Source organism: Colias philodice, chromosome 19 (assembly GCF_061535455.1).
Source record: "Colias philodice isolate Cphi_HAF_F1 chromosome 19, ilColPhil1 Martin Lab GWU primary, whole genome shotgun sequence".
Lineage (NCBI taxonomy): Eukaryota > Metazoa > Arthropoda > Insecta > Lepidoptera > Pieridae > Colias > Colias philodice.
This window is the reverse complement of record NC_143104.1, coordinates 3,053,460-3,077,559: the sequence shown is the minus strand read 5'-3', so window position 1 is coordinate 3,077,559 and position 24,100 is coordinate 3,053,460. Positions and strand designations below refer to the sequence as shown.

The 24,100-nt window shown below is 33.0% G+C and overlaps 1 protein-coding gene across 2 annotated transcripts in view; it reads right to left on the bottom strand.

Annotated features, from left to right (window-relative positions):
* Positions 1 to 23,886, bottom strand: part of svp (COUP transcription factor 2) — an 86,316-nt gene extending 62,430 nt beyond the window's left edge. For both annotated transcript variants that reach the window (XM_089707411.1, XM_089707410.1), the window contains exons 1-2: positions 23,502 to 23,886; positions 7,985 to 8,134 (exon numbers count right to left, since the gene is read on the bottom strand). In XM_089707411.1, coding sequence (XP_089563537.1) covers positions 7,985 to 8,134; positions 23,502 to 23,871 — 520 coding nt within the window. In that variant the 5' untranslated portion in view covers positions 23,872 to 23,886. The remainder of the gene's footprint in view (positions 1 to 7,984; positions 8,135 to 23,501) is intronic.
* Positions 23,887 to 24,100: the final 214 nt, after the last annotated feature.

The following is a 24,100-nucleotide window of genomic DNA, read 5'->3' as shown; positions in this document are numbered from 1 at the left end:
ACTCTATACCAATCTTTTACTATAACATAAACAATAGACATTTCAATAACGTTGGACTTTGCAACAAGCATATTAATGAAAGACTAAGCCGTAATTCAAAGTTTTGATTACATTTGTGATGAATGGATTTTGAGTTCAAAACAACAGCAAAGCAAAGTTATACTGCAGTAATAAAAATAATATGCAAAGAAGTAATATACATGATGCGTTATACACCCATATTACATAAAAGCACTATGTCAGTAGGTTAAAACAAAAGACAACACTAACAAGATATAACGATATCTCATTAGCCCCATGGTGATATTAATTGGTAACGAAATAATATAATTATAATATTAATCGGCTTAATGAATTAAGCAATCCAGAAATTAGTAATAATTGCTAGTAATGAAAGCGCATAATCGTAAATGCAATCAAAAGTGAGATGAGAGTGACCATGCGTTGATGTATCTAAAATCTTGATGTCCAATAACATCAAGATTTTAGATAAATGAGCAGATGAACATATTGTATTGAGCGATGATATAAATATATTATGGATAACATAATTTAAAAAATATCTGACGTTTCAAATGCAGTAGCTCATCAGGAAATAATCAGTGTTTAGATCCGTAACGAGCTGTGTAACTTAATGTGTTTAAAAAATATGCTACATTGAGAATAAATAGGTACTGCTTTCAAAATCGTTGTAATTCATTCAGTAATCAATTTAAAGGAAACAAAACATATATTATGCCCTAATATTAATTACATTGATTCACAACTATTATAAGGACAGAAAGAAGTAGATAGTAACAGAGCTTTTTAACCTACTTATAAAAAATACTACGCCTATAATCTATATCCCACAACTAAAACCAAGAGAACCACCAAAACGATGGTAATCCTACCACTCGAAGATATTAGAACCGAAGAGCTAAGTCGAATAAATCACTATAGTTCGTTAGCTGTACGCCGACCGCTCAGCGGGGGACCACCTTCGATTCCCGGCAAGTGGAAACCCCCTGGAGGTGAGTATTTTGACGTGCTATATACTCGCACGTCGCCGTGATGAATGGTTTACTCATTGAGTTAAATTGGATGATATGAGTGCGTATGGTCAATCTATAAAAGTATCAAAGACTGGAGAACTGACTGATTAGATATTAGTATTACAGGATCAGTAGAATCGACAAAGCCATAAGGCTAAAACCAGACTAGTTTTTTAAATTTTCACCAGGTAAAATTGGCTCTATCAAACACAGATTTCGATAAAATTTAAGAAGCAACTTTAAAGGCTGACTTCCTTTCAAAGAATTGCCATTAACTAAAATCATAATTTATAAGAATTCACATTTCTCTTGCCTTGATCAACATTTATCAGTTAATTTACGTTTTTGACATACTAAAGTAAGAATTTGGAGGTACGATGAATTCCGTTCATAGATACCTTCATAGGAATCCCGGAACGCGAGAAAATGTTATTTATGTTTCAGTAATGACAACGATACGAATGTATCAGCACTAACAAGAAAACAAAGTAATTTATCATATAAATTATATGTTCTCGTTCCTAAAATCAATTTAGGTTCTAAGCATATTAACCAAACTCTGTAACAGGACATACAAACTTGTTTCCTAATCTTATGTCCACCGTCAAACATAATCTTACTAGAATATTCTGCAATTTACCAGTTTTCAATACACCACTTGCACTAATCTTGCAATATTTTAAATTACATAATATTTTAAAAATAAAAATAGTGCCCTAATTCTTTATAAATCTCTGGTCCGTAGCACCCTTGAATATGGCTCCTCAGTGTGGTCTCCATTCTACAAAACACATATCGACAAGCTCGAATCGGTACAAAAACGATTTTTACGTTCTCTATGCAATCGTGAACACCTTAGAAGATCCTTGCCCACCTATGACATTCGACTTAAATATTTCAATTTGGATTCACTTGAAATGCGACGTAAATTCATTGATTTAACTTATATGTATAAAATTATCAATAACCTAATTCACACTGATATGCTTTGTAAATTCTCTTTAGGTATATTGTAACGCTCGTGTCACTCGGAACGCTAAACCCTTCTATATACCCGCCACTCGCTTATATATTTCTTATAATAACCCAGTATATAGGTTATGCCGACTATATAACGAAATAGTTAATAAAGATAACACTATTGACATTTTTTCAAATAGTCTAGCCAGTTTTCGTCGCCTAGTACTTACTGCTCTGCGTAGCACCTGAAGCATACGGATTTATGTCGAATCTTGTTAGCCTAAGTATAGCTTTTATTGTATTTTTTTTATTGTTGTGGTAACAGTATTTTTAATTTTTTTACATCTTTCACACTCTAAACATTTGTGTATCCATAGAATAGGCTTATACATAGAACGGTATTAATTGTACTTGAATAATTTGTTTGTTATATTGTTGTATAAGCTGTTTGGAAACTAATAAAATAAAATAAAAAAAAAATAAAAAATCAATGCAATATCAATCCGAATTCCTAATCCATAAGATGAAGGCGTCCGTCAAATTTTTAAAAGTTAATTATCAAATGCTCTCGCGAGTCGGGGTCCATCCATCATCCGAGGATATAAATCAGCGTGGTGATTGATAGTTGGGTATATCTCACGCTAGCTCCTTTTTTAATCCCACAAATGATTTTACACTTCGCCTTTGTGGCCCATTTCGCTTTACGACCGAATTAGATTTGGCGTCATAAAAGTTCTTCAATATAAGTTCAATATGTTTTAAATATATGGCCTATTTTAGGAATTAAGGTTCTTTAAACTAGTTTAAACAGTGCGAAATCCTTTAACAATGAATCGGTTGATAGCCAGTTTTTCTTATGTAATTCTTGTGTGAAATGATAAAAATCCGTTTTTCCCTAAATATTTCTAATCTCCTTTTACTTTTCTTTGCTCGATTTTTCTCACTAGATAATTAGACGTTCATAGAACATTCTTAGCGCTAACATTGTATAATGTTGCAAGAAAGTATATTATTCGAGCCTTCCTTTGAAGAAGAATTTCCACATTAGCTTTATAGCCTTTGATAATAAAAAAAAATAAAAAAAAATAAAAATTTCTTTATGTTTAAAAAAAAAATTTACATAATATTGTTACATAATTATGTTGCATTGAACCCCACACTAGGATCCCCTGTGTTGTGAGGAGCTGTTAATAAGGCACTGTTAATACGAGAAACATTTGAAACTGTTGAAAATATCAATGATGGTTTCAACACCAGGTATGCATTGCAAGGTAATGTCATTACACAAACAAATGACATCTGTTATTAATCCATTATTATCACGGAAACTTTTGAAATTTGATGCATCATGTATGTAACTTAATTAAACACACTATGTGATTAAATTGAATCTTCGTAATTATACGAGCGTACCGCAATAAAGAACATGATACAATCGCCTTTCATCATGTGAAATTCTATATTTATCTACCTTTGTGCCATTCAACGTGGAGTTAATGTTTACGCTAGAACCTATCGGGTTTCTGAACGGACCATCGGATTAGGACCCTATTATACTTCCCCAAATTCACATGCAAATGGACAAAACGTGCGGAAATATAATTAGCGACGACGGACAAGTATCCGCAGGTCTTAGGGTCACGCACCTTGACCGTGCAGAAACAAACCGGTCTATTTGTTGTCTCGCTTTTAATTAATGTTTTCGGTAACGTTGACCGATGTCCGGCCAGCGCTAGGGACTTTTTGCAACTCAATCCGTGGGAACGCGTTGGCACGTAACGCGATTGCATCTTTATGTCGGCTAGTAAGAGAAGTTTTCCCAGAATTTCGACCATTACGCTCCGCCTGGAGCGTCATACGGAACATGTCACAGTTATTATGCATGATAATATCTCTCTGTGACGCAGTGGGCAAACCGCCCGCGGTATTCTCGTAATTCTAAGTTCTGATTGTTGCTACGATTACGTCGTTAAATTAATATTCGGGTGGTAAAAATATTTTATTGTCTATAAGCGTCGGTCAGTCTGGATTCTCACGGTGCCGCTTCGGCCGTCTAATCCAAACATGTCCAGTCTTACGGTCAGTTGGTCAACAAAGCCCGCACCTGGTTATGGACGCGAATTGACACCCTCCTCAAAGCGCAACTTCGATCCTTTTGACGTACCCTTTGTACAAATAGGCGTGCGTTGTATGCAAGACGTTTTACTTTAGAAAGACGCAAACATTGCTATAATTTGCAGCCCCTGGGAACGGTAAAGAATGCGTGATGTTTTTGACATGTCTTGTGGGCTTATAAAGGCGGCCATTGTCCTTGATTTCCGTTGAACAACTATGAATTTTTCGCTAGGATTGATTAAATGTAAAGAGTCCGTTGATATGTCAAGGCATATCTTGCGATTGAAGGAATTTGAGGTTATTATGAATTGGATTATAATAATGCTGGTAATAATAACATTGAAGACTCGCCGTCTAACATAGATCACAAGCCTTTTGAATTAGGGTCTATAAATTCATAATACATACGAATTTTTTGCGAAACAATTTCCATAAAATCAATGAACATTAAAATTCAGCTCGTACCCTCGTTCAAGCACCGTGATAGCAAAAATCTTTCTGAATGACCGGTCCAGTACAAAAAGTTATTAAGATATTACAAACAATGTGCTTGATTGATGCCCTTAAACAAAAGGTGTCCGTTAAAATGACGGGCGGACCCGCGGCCTATTGTATGCCAACTTTATGCACTTTTAATGAACCGGTTTTTAATGTATTTTAATTAATCATCTATTTTTATCTTTGTTGTGTATTTTTCTAACTTAATATAATAAATGTGAATCTTTGTATGTTTCTATAACGTATGTTTTTTTGTTTAGATGCGTTAAAACTACTGTGTTATTGTGGCTCAAAATGTTGTATATATAGATAGATAATGAAAAACAAGACGCTGTGAAAGATAAATTTGTTAAACTGCATTTGAATCACTTTGATACAGACTCCATTAAAATCCATATCAAAAAAGTGTACATACTATTAGACTCAACAAACGCATTATCACCCCGATATAAATCAGATAACGAATCTAATCGCGAACAAGTTAGAATTACAGAAAACATATCACTAACAAATCTTGTTTTATCAACATTCAATGAAAGCTTTCAACCGCCACACTGCATCCGATCGAAAAAACAACAAAGAAATCTCGACCAGATCTTATAAGGCGATTATCAGGCGACAAAGAAGCACGCTCTTTTATTTTTTATTAATAGTTAATCTCGTTGAACGTTTGCACCTTTCTTTTGTTTGTTGACATCAAACAAATCGTTTGTTGAACAATGTATGAGGTGAGATCCTAATGGGGTGTACAAGGGTTCATAAGAGCAGCGGGTGACCGGACCTTCCTGTGGCCTTATCTAGGGTCGTAATGTACCTAATACTGAGGTGGTATGAAGAAACCGTAATTGTCATGCTAATGTCCAGATTGTATTTTGTTTGGGAGATGACCATTCTATTGTATGTTGAGCGTTCCGTCTAAACTCTAAAGTGTTTAATGCAAAGAGATTTTTGATATTTAAGAAGCCCTATATTATGTTTGTGTGTCATCTATTTTTGCAATACTTGAATATTATTTAAATGATATTAAACCTTACAAAATTTAAGACACGATATATTATGTAATATCTATCTTTACCTCTATAGTTGTTAATAACTTATCTAAAGATTTAATTGCAAGATAGCAAAGTATAAGATAGTGACACAGCGTGTACCTATGTTTTTGAAATTGCTTGCAAAACTCTACTGTTACACGATCGTTTCATCGAAATTTCCTAGTATTAAAGGTTAAAATATACCTTACAGATAATAAACAACCTTTAAATTTCCAAAAAAGAGGCAAATATAATCCTGCAAGATTTCACTCTTTTTGAGTAGTGCGGTGGTGCACTTCAAAAACCGAATCCATACTAATATTATAAATGCGAAAGTAACTCTGTCTGTCTGTCTGTTACTCAATCACGCCTGAATTACTGAACCAATTTGCATGAAATTTGGTATAGATATATTTTGATACCCGAGAAAGGACATAGGATAGGTTTTATCCCGGAAATCCTACGGGAACGGGTTTTTCTCTGAAAACGCGGGCGAAGCCGCGGGCGGAAAGCTAGTAATAAATAAAAAATTAACGTCAATTCATCGATAAGTTTTACCACGTGTTAAGAAAGCGCTTGATGAAATAAAACAAAAATGTCTTCATATAATAAACACGGCAGTGTTAAAAAAGATAAAAAATGTCAGCGTAACAGCCTTTTATAAATGTGTGTCACAAAGTGAAGCCTTCTGTGGGCTCGTCGCTTTGTAGTGGGTGGATCGTAAAATATTATGAGACAAGCCATTTAGCTTTGAAAATGGATAGGTTAAAATATGCGACGTTTTTATAACATGGAAAAACTTAATTTCACTGGAAAATGTTAACGTAACAAATATTTTTCTTTACCCAATTTTAAAGACACAGATTTTTAATTTTTGTGACTGATTTATAGTTATTTTGTAAGATTCCATTAAACCTAAACAAGGCAACGAATTCTCTAAAACGTTTATTATCTTCCAATAGATGAAAATGACAGACCACATCTCATCAAATTAATCGACCAAGCAATAAAACACTTAGAAATTCAATTAGCCACAGAAAACAATTCCCAATCTAACGCTGTATCATTAATATCATTAATCAAGAGCTGTCTTTAAAACAATAACCACCTATATTAATACTAGAATAATAATCTCTTAAACATAATCTGAACGTGGATAGTGCCCTTGGCCAGTTGTCCAACTAATAACTAGTAAGATTAATGATTTCACTAATTACACTCGCGACAATCAAGTGCTTAGGCTTTTTGTTCGTAGGCATCTAATTTAATAAGTTTTAAATTGATCGTCATAAAAAGCAATGGAATTTTTGTGATGCGCGTAAGTACTCACTGACATTGAGATGGTTGATGCTTATGATTTAATTAATAATGGACTACGTACGTAAAATTTCCTCATGTTTGTGGGAACAATTTTGTATACCAGCAAAAGGAGATTGTCATACAAATAGGTATATGAATAACTAGACTATATAAACAGGTGATTATGAAAAACTAGAGCATTATAGTCGCGAAAGTAAAAACCATGAGATTTTAAAGGTTAACACTAATGTCACGTTATGGATTGTCACAGAACTGGTTTAAAATGTTAAGAAATACGCAAGGATTATATTTATACAAAACACTAGATAATAATACATTTAACTCCTTGTTTATAAAGTATATTAAAATTATTCAGTGCGCAATAAATATTGTGTTGGACAGTTAAAATTTCAAGATGCAATTAGTTTGCATATTCCGAGGTCGTAATATTATAACTTATTACATAGTACTTACATAGTAACGTTATGTACCGGCGGACAAAGAGAAAATGTTTAATAAACACATGTTTTAAATGTCCTTTAGTGAAATATGTTAGTTTTTTTACTGTTGTAACAATGGGGTAATTTTTAGCGTGTTAATGGCTTATGGGTAATATTTGTTAGGTTATGTTTAAGGGGGGTAACATTTGATAGTTTTGGCATAATACTTAAAGTTAAAGCTATTTTCCTCGCTTTTAATAAAGTTATTAGCAGTAAATTAACTCAACTAAGCACTCATTAATTAAATAAATTCTTAACCTATCATAGTAATTGTTGATGTTGAAGTTACTACTTAATCAACAAAATATAGCTACATAGGCATTTTGTGACTTAATGACTTACCTTTAAATATCTTAATTATTATTGCTATGTCAATGTTATTATTTAAGTATATTCAGAAATATAGTATCTTCTATAATAAATAGGTGGTAAGGCAGTCACTCCAATTTCAATGCTATCAAATAATCATCACAATCTTCAAACATACTACGAGAATTCACTACTACATACTAACTACTATATCAAATGCACACACAGATCCACCTACCTTCTCTCCTCATGCCCATCTTGAGGCATTTTCTGAGCCTGCAGTACTGGCACTGGTTCCTATGGTGCTGGTCGATGGGGCAGTTCCGATTGCCCCTACAGGAGTACGTCAGGTTCCGCCTGACAGACCGCTTGAAGAAGGACTTACAACCTGGAAGGAAATAAGGCTGTAAATAACTATGTTCCGGGTACTGTACTTTGTCATCACTACAAGGTATGAAACAAAGTTGCTTCCCGCGTCTGTCTGTATGTATGTTTAGATCTGTAAAACTACACAACGGATTGATGCAGTTTTTATCAACAGGAAGGTTTTTGGATATAATTTATTAGGTTTAAGACAAAGCCGAAGCCGCTATAGTATCGAATTAAATGAAATAAACACACACTCTGTTCTGATAAACTCGTGAAATTATCAAAATAAAAACTTACGGATGAAGCTTATAAATATAAAATACATGTTAAAATTATCAGAAATCTTTATAAGTTGGACAAAGGCTAATGATGAACCTGATAGAAAAATCTATACTAATATTATAAAGCTGAAGAGTTTGTTTGTTGGTTTGAACGCGCTAATCTCAGGAACTACTTGTCCGATTTGAGAAATTCTTTCGGTGTTAGATAGCCCATTTATCGAGGAAGGCTATAGGCTATATATCATCACGCTAAGACCCAACAGGAGCCACGCGGGTGAAACCGCGCGGCGCGGCTAGTAGTGAATAATGCTATAAAATCTGGTAATTATTATCAATTTATTTATTTATTCATAGTTACCTGATAGCTTTTATTAAAATGATTATTCAAGTTATAAATACTCCAACTATAAGATACATGTAGAGATTGTGCGACAAAAATTCCAATAAAATAAAATTAAAATAATTAAAATTGTAACTGATGATTGATTGAAAAATCGTATTCATATTTACCTGAACCTATGCTTTTTGTATGTTTTATGTTTGATTTTAATTTTTAAAATTAAATAGGTACAAAGGTTAAGCTCCAAAGGTTGTGCAAATAACTATCAAATTTCTAGTGCTTTCGCCCAAACTATGAAGCTCTATGCTGGGTTTCTTATAATGTTAGGCCAAAACTTGTAGCTTTTTTTTTCTTCTTTTCTCTTGTGATTATTAGTTTAAAATAAACTTCTAGTCTAGATAAATAAGCCTAGTGTCACATACATTACGAAAACAGCGTGGGCGGATCGGAATTCTTTTTAGGGTTCCGTAGCCAAAATGGCAAAAACGGAACCCTTATAGTTTCGTCATGTCCGTCTGTCCGTCTGTCCGTCTGTCCGTCTGTCACAGCCGATTTACTCGGAAACTATAAGTACTACAGTGATGAAATTTGATGGGAATATGTGTTGTATGAACCGCTACAAAAATATGACACTAAATAGTAAAAAAAAGAATTGGGGGTGGGGCCCCCCATACATGTAACTGAGGGATGAAATTTTTTTTTTCGATGTACATACCCGTGTGGGGTATCAATGGAAAGGTCTTTTAAAATGATATAAAGTTTTCTAAAAAACATTTTTCTTAAAGTGAACGGTTTTTGAGATATCAGCTCTCAAAGTCGTAAAAAGTATGTCCCCCCCCCCTCTATTTTTATAACTACGGGGTATAAAATTCTAAAAAAAATAGAGGTGATGCATGCTAATTAACTCTTTCAACGATTTTTGGTTTGATCAAAGTATCTCTTATAGTTTTTGAGATAGGTTGATTTAACTGTAATTTATTATATTTGCTGCTACGGAACCCTTTGTGCGCGAGCCCGACTCGCACTTGGCCGGTTTTTTAAATCAGTAGTTCGAACATGTTAGCTCGCCTTGTTATATCTTAAGTGTTATTTAATTGTATTAACATAATCGAATAAATCACGACTACCCAATATCGATAATTCGACCATTTGTATGGAGGTATACGAGAGGTAGAAAATCTTAATGAGATGGTACCTCATGAATATATTTGCTTTTTGGAGTTCCTCTTTAAATATTGTAAGAATGTTTGTTTAGTGTCTTATTAACAGTGTATTAAAGTGAAGATTTGTTTTTTCTATAAGTAGGTAGGATAAATTTTAAATTCGATGTGTTGGCTTCGATACGTTTTTGATAAACTTTGCGACATTATTTTTATAAACGTTCTAGGGTACGTCTTAATTCTTCTGCAAACTATTATTTACCTTTGTATTGTATGAATTTTATTAGAAGAAATTACAATGAGCTTTCTTTAATTTATTGTACGGAACCACAGTAAAACAAGCGAGACTTGCGTTATCTATTTTATTTGTAGATATTTGCATTAGAAAAATCATGAATGGCGCCAAAGAAATGTGTGTTATAGATAGCTAAATAGCACAATAAGACTTTATTAAGCTTTTTTTGATGCGATTAACGTATGTTAATTGATTTTATATTAGCGTTTTATTATAAATTATCGATGAATGGAAGAAAAATACTTGCTAGTTTTAATTTATGCACATAAATACCTTTATATGAAAAAATGACGGCCAATAAAGTTTTATTTATATGTTATAGAAATTTCGAATATTTGTGCACAGATTATAAATAAGAATTATACTGATAGTAGCACAAAATAAACAAATAAAATGTAAAAATTAAATTTGAATAATGATAATAAATTTTAGTTGTGCCAATTCGTATACCTACTATAAATAACGTTTACAACATGATCAATATTAATTAGTAAAAGTTTTGATATATTTCGACGAGTCTTAAATTTATTTGGAAATTATAAAACATCTTTATTTATGTTCAAAAGTAATAATTATTTTTTACCCGACTACGGCAAAGCAAAAGGAGGGTTATGATTTTGACAGGCTATGTATGTATGTATGTATGTATGTATGTATGTATGTATGTATGTATGTATGTATGTATGTTCATCTGTTCCCTCGTAACTTCTAAACTACTTATCAGAATTCGACAAATGACATATCATTAGAAGCGTCTTAATTGTCCGCTGGTTATAGGCTATATGGGGTTTCACAAAATCTAATGTGGCGCCCTCTAGCGGACAAAACATACAGAGTAAAAAAATAAAGTTAAGATAAATATGCCGTGTTTGGTATCATTTGAAAGCTTTTTACTTGCACATTTTGAATATATATATATATTACTAGCATTTGCTTGTGACTTTACCTGTATTCATGGGCTGATTGCATATAATTCACATCTTTTCGTTCATAGCTTCTTTATTAGTTCATCAATTTAACTTTTGTTTTATACTTTTTCAGCGTCGTTTTTTGTCGTAGTTGGGTTTTAGTTGTTTTACTTTTTATCTTGTTATATTCTACGTTTTAATATTTTCTAAGCAATTGATGAAATTAGTGAAAGCAAAGGTAACAAATCTAAAACTGGACAATATCATTCCAATTAAGTTAACATTTTCCACGAGTCGTATCATTCTATACAAAAAACTTTATCAAAATTCGATCACTAGTTTCTTTACTTATACACATAAAATAACTAATGTCTTACAAATAATTACTATTCATAAAAGCACGCAGACAATTTAAACCGTCCAACACGAAGTCGAAAAATTTAAACATATTTCAAATAAAGACATTACATAATAAGATAGATATTAACGATATCAAGGCACGCGAGTGTGAACATAGTTTAATACTTTCTTATTAAAATATTCAAATTACGATAGTCTATATTAGATTATGGCCTGACATTGCCACATCGCTTCAAACTTAACTGTATTTAAAGTTAACAAGAAATGCATAGTTATTGACTGTTTAAATTAGGATTTATTTCAGAATACTATTTATGGTTAGGGAGCCAGGTGCAAATTTGGTTAACTATTTCCTCTCAAGAGATAATTCGTCAGACGCATGAGAGTATAGTATTATAAAGCCTCGTGAACGTCAGCTGGCGCTCGGTTGGGGGGGTGGGCGGTTGTAGCCTCCCACGCACATAGGAAAAAAAATACATTCATTCATTAATTTCCTCTCAGCTAAAAATTTGTCAAATTGTAGCTAACCCAATATCTCAACGAAAAAAAATAGTCAGCTGGTTACAACATGGTGTATTATACGTCAGCTGGTGTCTCGAACATGAAAGTTAAATTTAAAGAAAAATTTATTTTCCGTTATTTCCTCTCAAACAAAAATTTACCTGATGATAGCTTATATGTAACTGTGGATAAATATATATGTCAGCTGGCTGTATCTTGGTGGAAAAACCGTCAGCTGATACGGGAGGCTACAACCGCTCTTCCCCCCAACCGAGCTCCAGCTGACGTTCACGAGGCTTCATAATACTATACTTTGATGCATTTTACTAATTACCGCTTGAGAGGAACTTGGTCATAAAATCTGCTGCTGGCTCCCGGACCATTAGTATTTCTTTATGAAGCGACAAAATTGTTCATTCGAAAAGCTTAGACTATGTACCTATCTTATATCTAAAGATCTTAGTATCTCACTTTTAATTACCTATGTATTAAATTAATTAAAAAAATATGGCCCTACCAAAAATATAGTAAACATGTCGATATGTGATTTAATGTAATAATTAAATACTCACCTTGTACCTATAGCGCACTATTTAGATAATATTTTACTTAAAACACAACATTATATGGTAGATATTTGCCTTTACAAAAAACTAATTCGTTACAAAAATATCCGTTCCATTCTACAGACTGACAGTCTCCATAAAGCGGAAAGACAGATAACATAAACATTATTCGAATAAGCTCTATAATCGCATTTCCAAGAAGCTAGGAGCGCTAGGTTCCACATTTTGGATGCAACGTACCGTTAACCACGTATTCTGATAATCGTGTAGGCGCACTTGTACCACAGATTACTAAATACTGCGTCTATGCTCTATGCTTCGACTATTGTATCTTTACTGAAAACGCGGGATAAAATAGAAAAGGAAATTTTAAAATTGGAATGTTGACATTTGCTTTTTTTTATAAGATAGTTGCCAGCTTTGATATACAAACCAATGTGTGGTAAAAAAAAAGATAAAAAATATAATAATCGTAATTAATATTACGTCTTCCTAGTTTTTGAATAAAATAATAAATATTAATGGTGAGTACAATTTTCTATTTAAAACTTCGTATCATTCAGACCACGTCGTTTCAGAACCTCAGATCCACGTCTTTATTTACTAACATTAAAAAAAATCGATCGATTCAAAATTAGAAACTACAATTCGCCCACAGACTAAAAAGCATCCCGCGTTAGCACGAGAACAACGCGGTTCCCAATTACCGCAATCGCTGGGAAATATCTCTCAAATTGCGCGCGCATGATAACCGGTGCATTGACATTGCGATTTCAAATGAAAACATGGCGCACACGGAACTATATGAATTATGTTTTGTTGTTTAAAAGTGTGAGTAAATTTTTGTGTATTGATATTTAATAATTCTTAGGGCAATATTTGAATTTTGCATATACATATACATAACTAAATCCCTTTTTTAAGTTAATGTAAAAAAATAAAACGTGAATTGAAGCTCAGCTGAGTAAATATTCAAGAATTTAAGTTACCTAACTATTTTGTTCGAACTCAGAAGATAATATTAAAAGCATGCCTACATTTACCAAAAGTCTATAAATTTTACAATACTCGCGCACGCGAGAGCTAGGAAATATAACTAGTACCTATAATACAGTCTAAAAAACAAGTTGGTCAAACCAAAACCAATATTACTTCCATTCGAATACTAGCACCAAGACTTACTAATAATAGTACAATTAATTTTAAATATCATGCATTTATTGTAAACAGGTTGCATATAAACGCAAGGTTGACTTTTTATTGCAACTACCTATAATTTGTTACCTTGAAAAATGGCCTATTAAACCATTAAACCTTTAGTGTTCACGTAACGAGGCCTATTTATATAATATTTTTGAGTTACTACAAAAGCCCTAAAGACCCTTCCTTGTAACTGCCTTTTAAACTGTTCTAACAGCAATACATCTTGGTGATATTTTTTATCTTTATTTTCATCATAGATATCATAATCGTAACTGGCAACACTTCGAAGAATTAAAAAAAAATAAGGCTATTCACGGAATTCCATACTTCTTAATTTGAAATACGATTTTTTTTTATTTGAAATGTCTTTGCCTGTTTTGTAACGTTTTAATCTTCTATCCAAAGTAATTTGCCTGTTAAAAATTAATTTATGCACGATCGTTATTAAAATTTATAACTACGACAGCCAATAGGAAATACCCACTTATACTTATAAAACGTTTTATGAATCACCATTTTGCTTTAGGCGTTAACATTCTTAATTTAATGTGATTATAATAATATATCGTGATGCTTGAAAATATTGTCAACATATTTTAATCATGGGTCAACGACCGGTAAGTACTTTTTATGTATTTATATGTAGCCAAATAATAGACGAATATTTTCAATAAATTTACGTTATTTTATAGAAATATTTAGGTTTTTGTAAAAAAGCTCTATCCTAAGTCATAAAACATTACAAAATATGCGGACATATATCTCTGTCTTCTACGTTTTCACACCTTGGTGTCAAAAAAGATTATTATCAAATTTTAAAATAAGTAGGTACCTACCATATACTATATAATATATATTATCTATAAAGTTTAAAAAAAGTCGTTTTAACCAGTAGAATAAGGATTATTATTCTCTAAAAGTATGTTATTATAGATAGTAACAGATATACATGAAATAAAGTATGTAGATACCTACAGGGGCCGTATTATGACCTCTTATTTCCAGACAGTTTACGCCGTGAATTGAACTGACTGGCAAATTCATATTATGATCGTCATAACCAGCCATGCTTAATCTATACTAATATTATAAAGCTGAAGAGTTTGTTTGTTTGAACGCGCTAATCTCGGGATCTACTGGTCCGATTTGAAAAATTCTTTCAGTGTTAGATAGCCCATTTATCGAGGAAGGTTATAGGCTATATATCATCACGCTACGACCAACAGGGGTGGAGCCACGGGGGTGAAACCGCGCGGAGCAGCTAGTTATGGTATAATATGAATTTGCCAGGCCAATTCACGGCATGTTACCTACTAAGGGCGCGTTCCCACTATGTCGTAACGACTAATTTATCGTTCGACAACTGTCGTCTCTACCTGTTCCCATTATAACGATTGTTTGTCGTCAACATTTTTTATCGTTTAGCGACTGTCGTATCTAGCTGTTCCCATTGGATCGCTCAGATCGCTCGCATCATCAACAAGCTACAAATCTAGTCGCCTCTGCGTACGCTTGGGTTGGGAAAAGCAAACCGAGTACAGACGCGAGGGGCGCGCGGGTGCGAGAGGGAAGGGAAAACACGTGTTCGTCTACATAGAGTTGCCGTCCACGATTTTTTTATCGTTTTACGACTGTCGTGCTTGCCGTTCCCACTGTCACGACAAAGTGTAGTCACTGCAAAAACTGTCGTAGACGACAGTAAATTGTGTCGTTCTAAATGTGAACACCTCCATTTAAACATATAAGCCACGACACTTAAAACTACACGATTATCTGTCGTCACGACACGGTGGGAACGCGCCCTAAAATCTATTTAGAAATGAATGTAGAAATTGAATTAGATGGAAATCAATTGAGCGGCGATCGCTTCATCAATCACAATGTACTGAAAATCATTAGCCCGTATGGAGATGGCCTGTAATTATTAATTTATAACCGACTGAGAAAGTAATTAACATTTTGTTCCCTTTTCTTATCAATGTTGTGTGTGAAATATTTTTTGAAGTTGAGATAAATATGAGTGTGGAAGTCAGAGAATATGTATTTTCATTATTCTTGAATATAGGAAAGATATTTATATGAAAATTCACATTTACATTTTTGTTTTCAGTATTTGATGTTAAAAAACAAAATACTGAATTAAGAAGAGTGAACCTAATGTTATGGTGTCCTTATCCCCGCGGTTTTACCCGCATTGCTCCGCTCCTGTTGGTCTTAGCGTGATGATATCATAGCCTATAGCCTTCCTCGATAAATGGGCTATCACACACCGAAATAATTTTTCAAATCGGATCAGTAGTTCCTGAGATTAGCGCGTTCAAACAAACACTTTAGCTTTATAATATTAAGTATAGATTAATTATAGATTAACTGAATATATATTTTACAAAGACACATACTTTAGGCAGATATTAAGAAATCAAAATCCCATTAAATAAAACATAATTTCTTTAAACCGTTCCATTATACGTATAGGTATTATAAAAGAAGAAGTGAAATGAAAAATTATCCTCCCTAACGAGGTTTGAGCCTAATGATCTAGGTCCTGTCTTAGTGTTATAGATCTTTTTATTTTTAAAACGATAATATCCAATTAGTGTAGTAATTACAAGCGATCATCTTTGTATTAATTTATTTTAATACTTATTATGTGTCAATCATTAATTGTTATTATATCAGTATAAATAATATCAATATGATTTAAAACATTATCAAAAACGGCGTAATAGATACCTTATTTACCTACCTACCAGAGAAATAAATTTATTTATAGAAGTAAATTTATTAATCTTATTAAATAACCAAAAAAACTTCCTAATAAAATCACATAAATTACTATTAATTTTAAATTCAAAGGTAAATAAGGTATTAAAGTTTTTTGTATAGTATTCAAGAAAAAAAAAACATCTAGATCTACAATACTATTGTCGCTTAGCTTTTCATTGTTTTGTAGGTTACCTGATATAAACTTACAATACTATATTATTTACATCTTATTCACAGACTCTTAATCTATCTACACACTAAAATTCATTCAAATCGCTTCAGTAATTTTTGCGTGAAAGAGCATCGAACATTGTTACGATATACAATGTTTAGGACTTATAATATTAGTATAATTAGTAGTATTACTAGCTTTTTGTATAGATTACCTGTTGTAACAAAAAACATTCTATTATGTTCTTTAGTATGATACTTGTAATTAGCCTTAAACACTACAATGTTCGTATCATTATACATTACAATGTTGTACATCATTATATCTTATATAATATAACTAGATAGAACAATTAATTCATTTAGTATATAAACTAGTTGTGCCCCGCGGAAAACCACAATACCAATCCAACAAAAACTTTAATTCCCTACTTCAACTGTTTAAGAAATGATTTAAAAAATATCTTGTAACTAGTGTAAGATACTAAAATATAGGTATCTTAAACATGTAAATGTTGCCTAGGAATTAAAAAATCAATTTGATATTTTCTGTTCAAAGCACGTAATAACCGGGGCGTGTAGTTAATAGTGTGTCACCATTCACCAATCACCATAGATGCTGTATTCCGAATCGGTAGTAAATGTTAAATAGTATGCAAAATATCTTGATTCCGTGAACTAACAAGGCTATAAATAATAAGAATAGCTGCAAAAATGAGGCGAAAAAAATTTTTCGATCGTAAAGCACTCTCTGATGCTTCGCATCATGAGTCGTGCAAAATATGTTATGACGATTCAAAAGTACTTCTAGAAGTCTAATTGAATAAATAAATGTTTTAGTTTGATTATAATATGTACCTACCGCAACACATGTGACATGCATGTGACGCAGTGTAGGTGCATAGTATACGTAGGTACCACATAGGTACCTACCTATATCATGATATGCAAGTGTTGAAACAATACTACATTTAAAAACAAAACACGACCAAAGGTCGATTTGATGTTAAGCCACAATTAAACTATGTACTTATTTGCATGTTTTAATGGTATACATTTAATTCATGAAAACGAATCAATATTTACAAAAAAAGAAGCTATTTTTTACCTTCCACCTGCAAATCCTACGTAACTAGAATTAATATAACAATAGCTCAGACATCTAACGATCACGCTTTTATAAGAAATTCAGTTCCGTAGATGCAGAAGTATCAAAGACTAAGTCTATAATAATATTATGTATGAAAGATTCATATTAAAATATATTAATTATAAAGGAAATAACATTTCAGGGGACACCGTGTATGTCACGATGATGGCGCTAGACGACCTATAGTATCTGTAGCTGTCTATTTTCCCAAACTGGAATTAGTACTGCTTTAAGACGGTACGGGACTCATCGTTCAACAAAATTATCTCACACACGTGTACCATTTCACTTGACGTATTACACTGACGTCATCTTAACGAGGTGACAATCACAAACGCTAACGCACCTATTCAATACCCTTCTATCCATAAACAACGTATTAAAAGGCATCGAATTAAAGCCACTAATTCATACAATTTAAGTTTATTGACAGGTTTAGTGGTCGGGCGAGCCACACACGCGCCGGTCCGGGATTCAATTTAAAAAGTGGAATGAGATAAAAATAAATAAGTCGCGAGAGACACTTATGTTTAGAGTCGCTCGTAAAGATAGGGTTAACTGCCACGGTGTTGCGGGACAAAACATACCATAAAGTGACCGGTTGTAGTGATGTGCGCATGTCGATAGTTTTTATTTAATGCGATTTAAATTGTGTGAGTTGCAAGGTATATACTACTGCGATTTCATGGAAAGCGATTAAAGATTATTTTTTTTAGTAGAAAATGATGGGTAAAACAAGGAGATCTTTTTGTTGTTCGAAGAAATTATGCAGATTTTTTTATTATAACGTAAAGTACCTAATGTACCTTACCTACGTTTAAATCAAATATAATATGGAATACCTACTCATAAATAAATGGAAAAATATTTCATTAGATACAACTGTAATATTGTTGTACATTAATATATTATACTTTAAATAGTAAGATCATGCAAATCAGCTGATTAATTCATAACATATAATATCGAATAATGCGATTCATATCTCTTATAATTTGTGTTCTATCATGTTAAACACATATTTAGACCAAAGATAACATCAGACCAAAATAAAGAGAAAGATTTGGTGAAAAACATATGAATATTATAAATACTCTTAATGCAAATCAAAAGATGATATCTTTCTGCTATTTATGCGTCTAAAGATAACATGTTATGGTTAAAGCTTTCAAACGTATTAAGATATAAACCTTCTATGATAGCTCGGATTCCGTTGAAATGTAGTATTATCAGATTAATAAAACGTTTTGCCCGTTAGCATATCGCATTTTTGAGAATGCCTACATTCTTTATGATTTTATGTACAGTTAGGTAAGTATTATTTTATGAAATCATTAAATCTCATTCCTCATTTGAAATTACTTTTATTTATTACGCCTTTATTTTACGGTAAGTGGTATTTATTTCAAGTATAAACATATGTTATTATTATCGATCCTTATCACACATCACTAAACTCAGGTGTCAACTGAATCGGGATAGTCGTTCACGGACGCGAGCATTTAAGTCAAAAGGAGCGCATTTCACAGAACCTTGTCAAAGCAACACCAATAAAGGTCTAAGTACATTTCACATCATGACTCACGAGTGTTTACAATGACAAGGTCCCAACTCCAACAGCGGGAGGTCCACCTGTTAATAAAGTGGATTTGTCGACATCAAAATAACAGTTTATGACCATCACTAATGCAGCGCAACGATTTACAATTATTGAGTTTGAATATAGTATAGAAAATAAATAAAAACCATATATCTAGCCTTAACAATATTTGATCTAGAGACTAGAGTCTAGAAAATGATCTATACGTCTAGTAATCTGTGCCTTAATATCAATCACCTTACTGACTGTGCAAACTTTATCCTGGTGATAAAACAATAAAAATTCCAGCCATAATTCATCAGTCAACACATTCACAGCATAGTGCCATTCAATAAACTTTCCGTGATCACCATTCATAAGCCAATAAATTTGGACGGAATTAAATTGACCGAATCTAACAAATTTATTCAAAATTATCGACTAGTTTCCGAGATATTACTGAAAAGATAGCCGAGTTCGTGACCCGGACGGCGCCACGCGTGATAAGAAATGTAAAATTTCCTCTAAATTATTAAATACGAGCGATTTTATTCGCCCGCTAAGAACTCGCCGCAGTTTTAGATAAAGAGGCGCCTGTAGCCTGTTTTATGTTCACGGTAGACAGGATATTGAAGCGATATCGCTTGCGAAATTTCTTTTTGAATTAATGACTGAAGAACCGAAATGGAAAGCGATCACATTTAATTTGAGACAGAGTGAACGCAATACTTTTAGTAGAATTATCTTTATAGATAAGACACGATTCTTATTTATTAAATATTCAGTAGGTATTTAGAAAATGTGATATGATTTCATCGCATTAAATAATCGAACCAAATATCAAACAACCAAATAGTTTTGATCGTAAAGTTCACTTCGATATCACTTTGCATAGTGTGTACCTAAATCAAGCGAAAATATCGGAAAAATATTGTTGTAATCTTAATAAATAATGTATGTACATAATATGTCCGGGTTTTTTCGGACAATAAAATAGTTTTAACGCCATTTAAAAGCTTTGTCTTTATTAGTATTAATAAAAGTATCAACATTTTCGCATAATGAATTGCGCATTCCTAATATATTACCTAGGTACTTACCTATTTATAAGTTTGGGAAATAAATTGAACGCTTATTAATCACCAATAAATGAAATATAACGATTTAAGTTCATAAATTAGTCTAGTTTTATCTTATCAAAACACTAAATACCTAGATAGGTACGCAGATGCGTATTTTTGCGTAGGTACTTACCTACTTAGCTTGCATTTATTTATCTAATTATTCCACTAAAAAACCAACCTAAATACTCTTCTATTTCTACCTAATAAACCTGCAAAAAAAACTTTCTTTTACTTTTTCATCTAAGTAGTTTCAACATTTGAATCCGAAAGATCAATACACCCTACATATAAGGTATACCTATAACATTGTTACTTTTCAACTGTATAGGGTCATGCAAGGTGAGTGGTGCACTGTACAGGTCAAGGCTGGTCTTTGGGACCATACGGTATAAGAGGAATTATCTCCGCATGTACTTGAAGGGTTAAATTCAAGCAGTTTTTGGATAAAAAGACAAACAATTGTTGTTTTGGGTTGTCTATTTCTTTATAGACCTCATGTGGGTCGATTTTTTAAACCAGTTGAGGTGCCTAAGTTTAGGTAATCTAAGATTAATATATGTTTACGTTTTAGTAAATACTAACTCTTGAGTAATCTGCTTGCTAAAATATTATTTTTATTACGTAGGTAGTTGTCAAAAAGCTAGCTTCCAATTATAAAACAAAAACTAACATACCTACCTAGATCAATTAAAACCCTACGATAGGTAGGTACCTATTTCAGAAATTTGAATTAAGTAGGTAGGTAAGTCAGGTTATAATCACTTATAATTCTGGTACTTTATAAAGAAACGTATGAAAACATTAAAAATATGTGACACTGGTAGGTATTATCTTTCCGACGGATATAAAATCTCCTACCTACCTATGTCCAAACAATTAAAAAATGTTGCTACCACCAAAATAAAGACAAACATCTAATACAAGTATCTAAAAAACACACAAATTTAATTATTAAAGTCTAACTTTTATTTTTTAATTAAAAACAACTTGATTTGGATGATATCTGGGAAACTGTGCCATGTTTTGAATTTTCTTATTTTACGCTTGCGTAATTTTTTAATTGCTTAAGAGAAATTACGTAGTCTAAAATAATTACCAAACATGCATTCAGATATTTGTATTGTTCACGCATATTAAAAGTAAAGAAATGTAGTCTGTTGTATTTATTTTTCTTATTGGAAATCCAGAATTTAAATCAAAATTTTGTTAATTTACCTATCGTTAGCGTTTAATCGTCTGTTATGTGTAAACATTTACATATTTAATTAGGTACTTACAGGCTACGAAATTTTTATTCTCAAGTGAAGCTAAAACTTAGTAGATAACTTGGGTTTTGACTTTTGAATCGTATAAAAGTAGAAATAAATAGGAGTTAACGTACAATTTCAATTTAAATTTTAATTAGTTTGATATTAAAAAATACTAAAAATATTGGCAGAATAACCTATCATGTTGTCAAAGCTTAGCTTCACGGAAAAATTAAAAAGTAGGTAACTGTCATTAAATTGGCGCGCACAAGTGAAAGACACTAGGTTCCCAAGATTCATTCAATTTTTTATCTGTAAGGCTATCTCAGTCACTTAGGTAATTACGTTTGAAACCTAACTGGTCATTACCTGCATCAATGTCTAAATAGATATTATATTGAGGGATTTCTTTAATTAGCACTTTAATAAGCGGTTACCTGTGTTATTAGAATGTTGCGTGACAGTTTAGCATAATAGATAAGCTGCTACTTTAGTATTACGTTTATTTTATTATTATATTTACTTCAGTGTTCAATTTAGGTTAACAACTTGTTCAAATTATTCAATGAATCAGGTGTTTCAACGCTCAAAAGGACTCGGTTTTTTAAATTCACGTATCTACGCTTTGATTTGTTTCTAATATTTTTAGCGATCAGTTTTAAAGGTAATAATTAGTAGGGTAGGTAGCATAAAGATGTGAATACTTCTATCATTCTATTTTTAATTTTTAATTGTTGATTTTTTGCATGCGTAAGTATTTTAGGCAACAGATAATACCTACCTACCTAGTTACCTAAACATTACAATACCGTAAATAATTCAAAATAAACTTTAAAAACCGCCAAGTTTTAAAGTAGGTTTATAATTAGGTGTAATTTAAACACTTAATAGAAAAAGCTTAGCAGTCACGCATATTACGTCGCAAGATACCTACCTACCTACCTAATCATTTCAAATCACAATTTCTAACACTTAAAGTAAGATTATTGTAATTGCAATTCTTGATTCATACGCATTAGACACGGCGAAACCGCTAGCGCTATTTGTATGTAAAATCCATTTTAGCTTATTTTAATAAATTACTTGTTTTGCGTCGGCAACAAATTCCTCAATTGACTTATTTGCATAAAAGTGAAGCTCCCCTTATCTTTAGCGGCAGGCAGTTTATGAAAACTTTGTGTTATTGCCACAATTAGCTTCGTTCAAAAGTTAATTGGTATTTTTAAGGTTAAGATTGGGTTGTTTGTTTTTCCTTGATTGATACTTTTTTAATTACGCGGTAAATCTGCCACTGGTTTAAAGTTTAGTGATAAGTTTCGTTGGAACGTTTTAATCTCGTATTTTTTATAAGTGCCGTCTTGTATCTTATTAGAATCACAAACTTATAATTTAAGAGCAATAAAAAGGTTGAGATGTTATGTTTTATCTGTTGATTCAATAACGAAAACCTCTCACCATAACTTTTAATAATTGTTAAATAAATAAAGAGTTTGATAACAGTTATTAAAGCATTCGATCGTAAATTTGGGAGTTGTTACGTTTAACTCGATAATTGCTGGTAAATGATATTTATCGATTAGTTTTATCGACCGTTTTGTACAGGCTCGGAGATGTTTGACCGCGAGTTTGTTTGTTTAGTTTGGTCACCCACGATTTACAGGTTAGGGGTCGAGCGTGCACGGTGTAACACACAGGAGCACAACACTTGAGCACATCACTGTCACTGCCTACATACCCTCACAAGTGAACTGGCCGTAGTGCTTCCCCGAGGACTTGTCTCCGCAAACGACGCACTCCACATTTTGGCCCTTATCCGTCGCGGAGGAGCCGCTCTGCGTCGACGCAGCCTGGCTGGCGGGTGTCGACGGGAGCAATTCGTCTTCGCGCCAAGTGCTGCGGAAGCCGAGCTCCAGAGGCGGGAGGTCGGGGCCTCTCGGAGGGCACAGGCCCGGGCCACCGACCCCTCCGTAAACTAGCGCTCCGTGCGTGATGATGCCGGTTGCGGTCGACGGGTGAGACGCGGTCGCGCGCGTCAAACGTGTGTCAAGGGTCGCGTCTGAGTCGCGACTGAGCGCGGGTCGTGGCAGGCCGCGCCGCTCCGCCATTGGCCCGGTGGCCTGGGGGCAGAGCGAAGGCCCCGCCACCTCCGAACCCCCACTCGGGGGGAAAATCTTTCAGCCGGTACGGTCGGCGCCGAAATAGAACAACCGATTTTGTTTTTATGTTTTGACGGTTTGAAATTAGCTTGCGAATAGGTTTTGTAGTATTGTAAGTTGTTACTATTGAAATTATTGTGTTTGTTCATAGTTGTTTATTTCGTTTTTCGTTAATTAT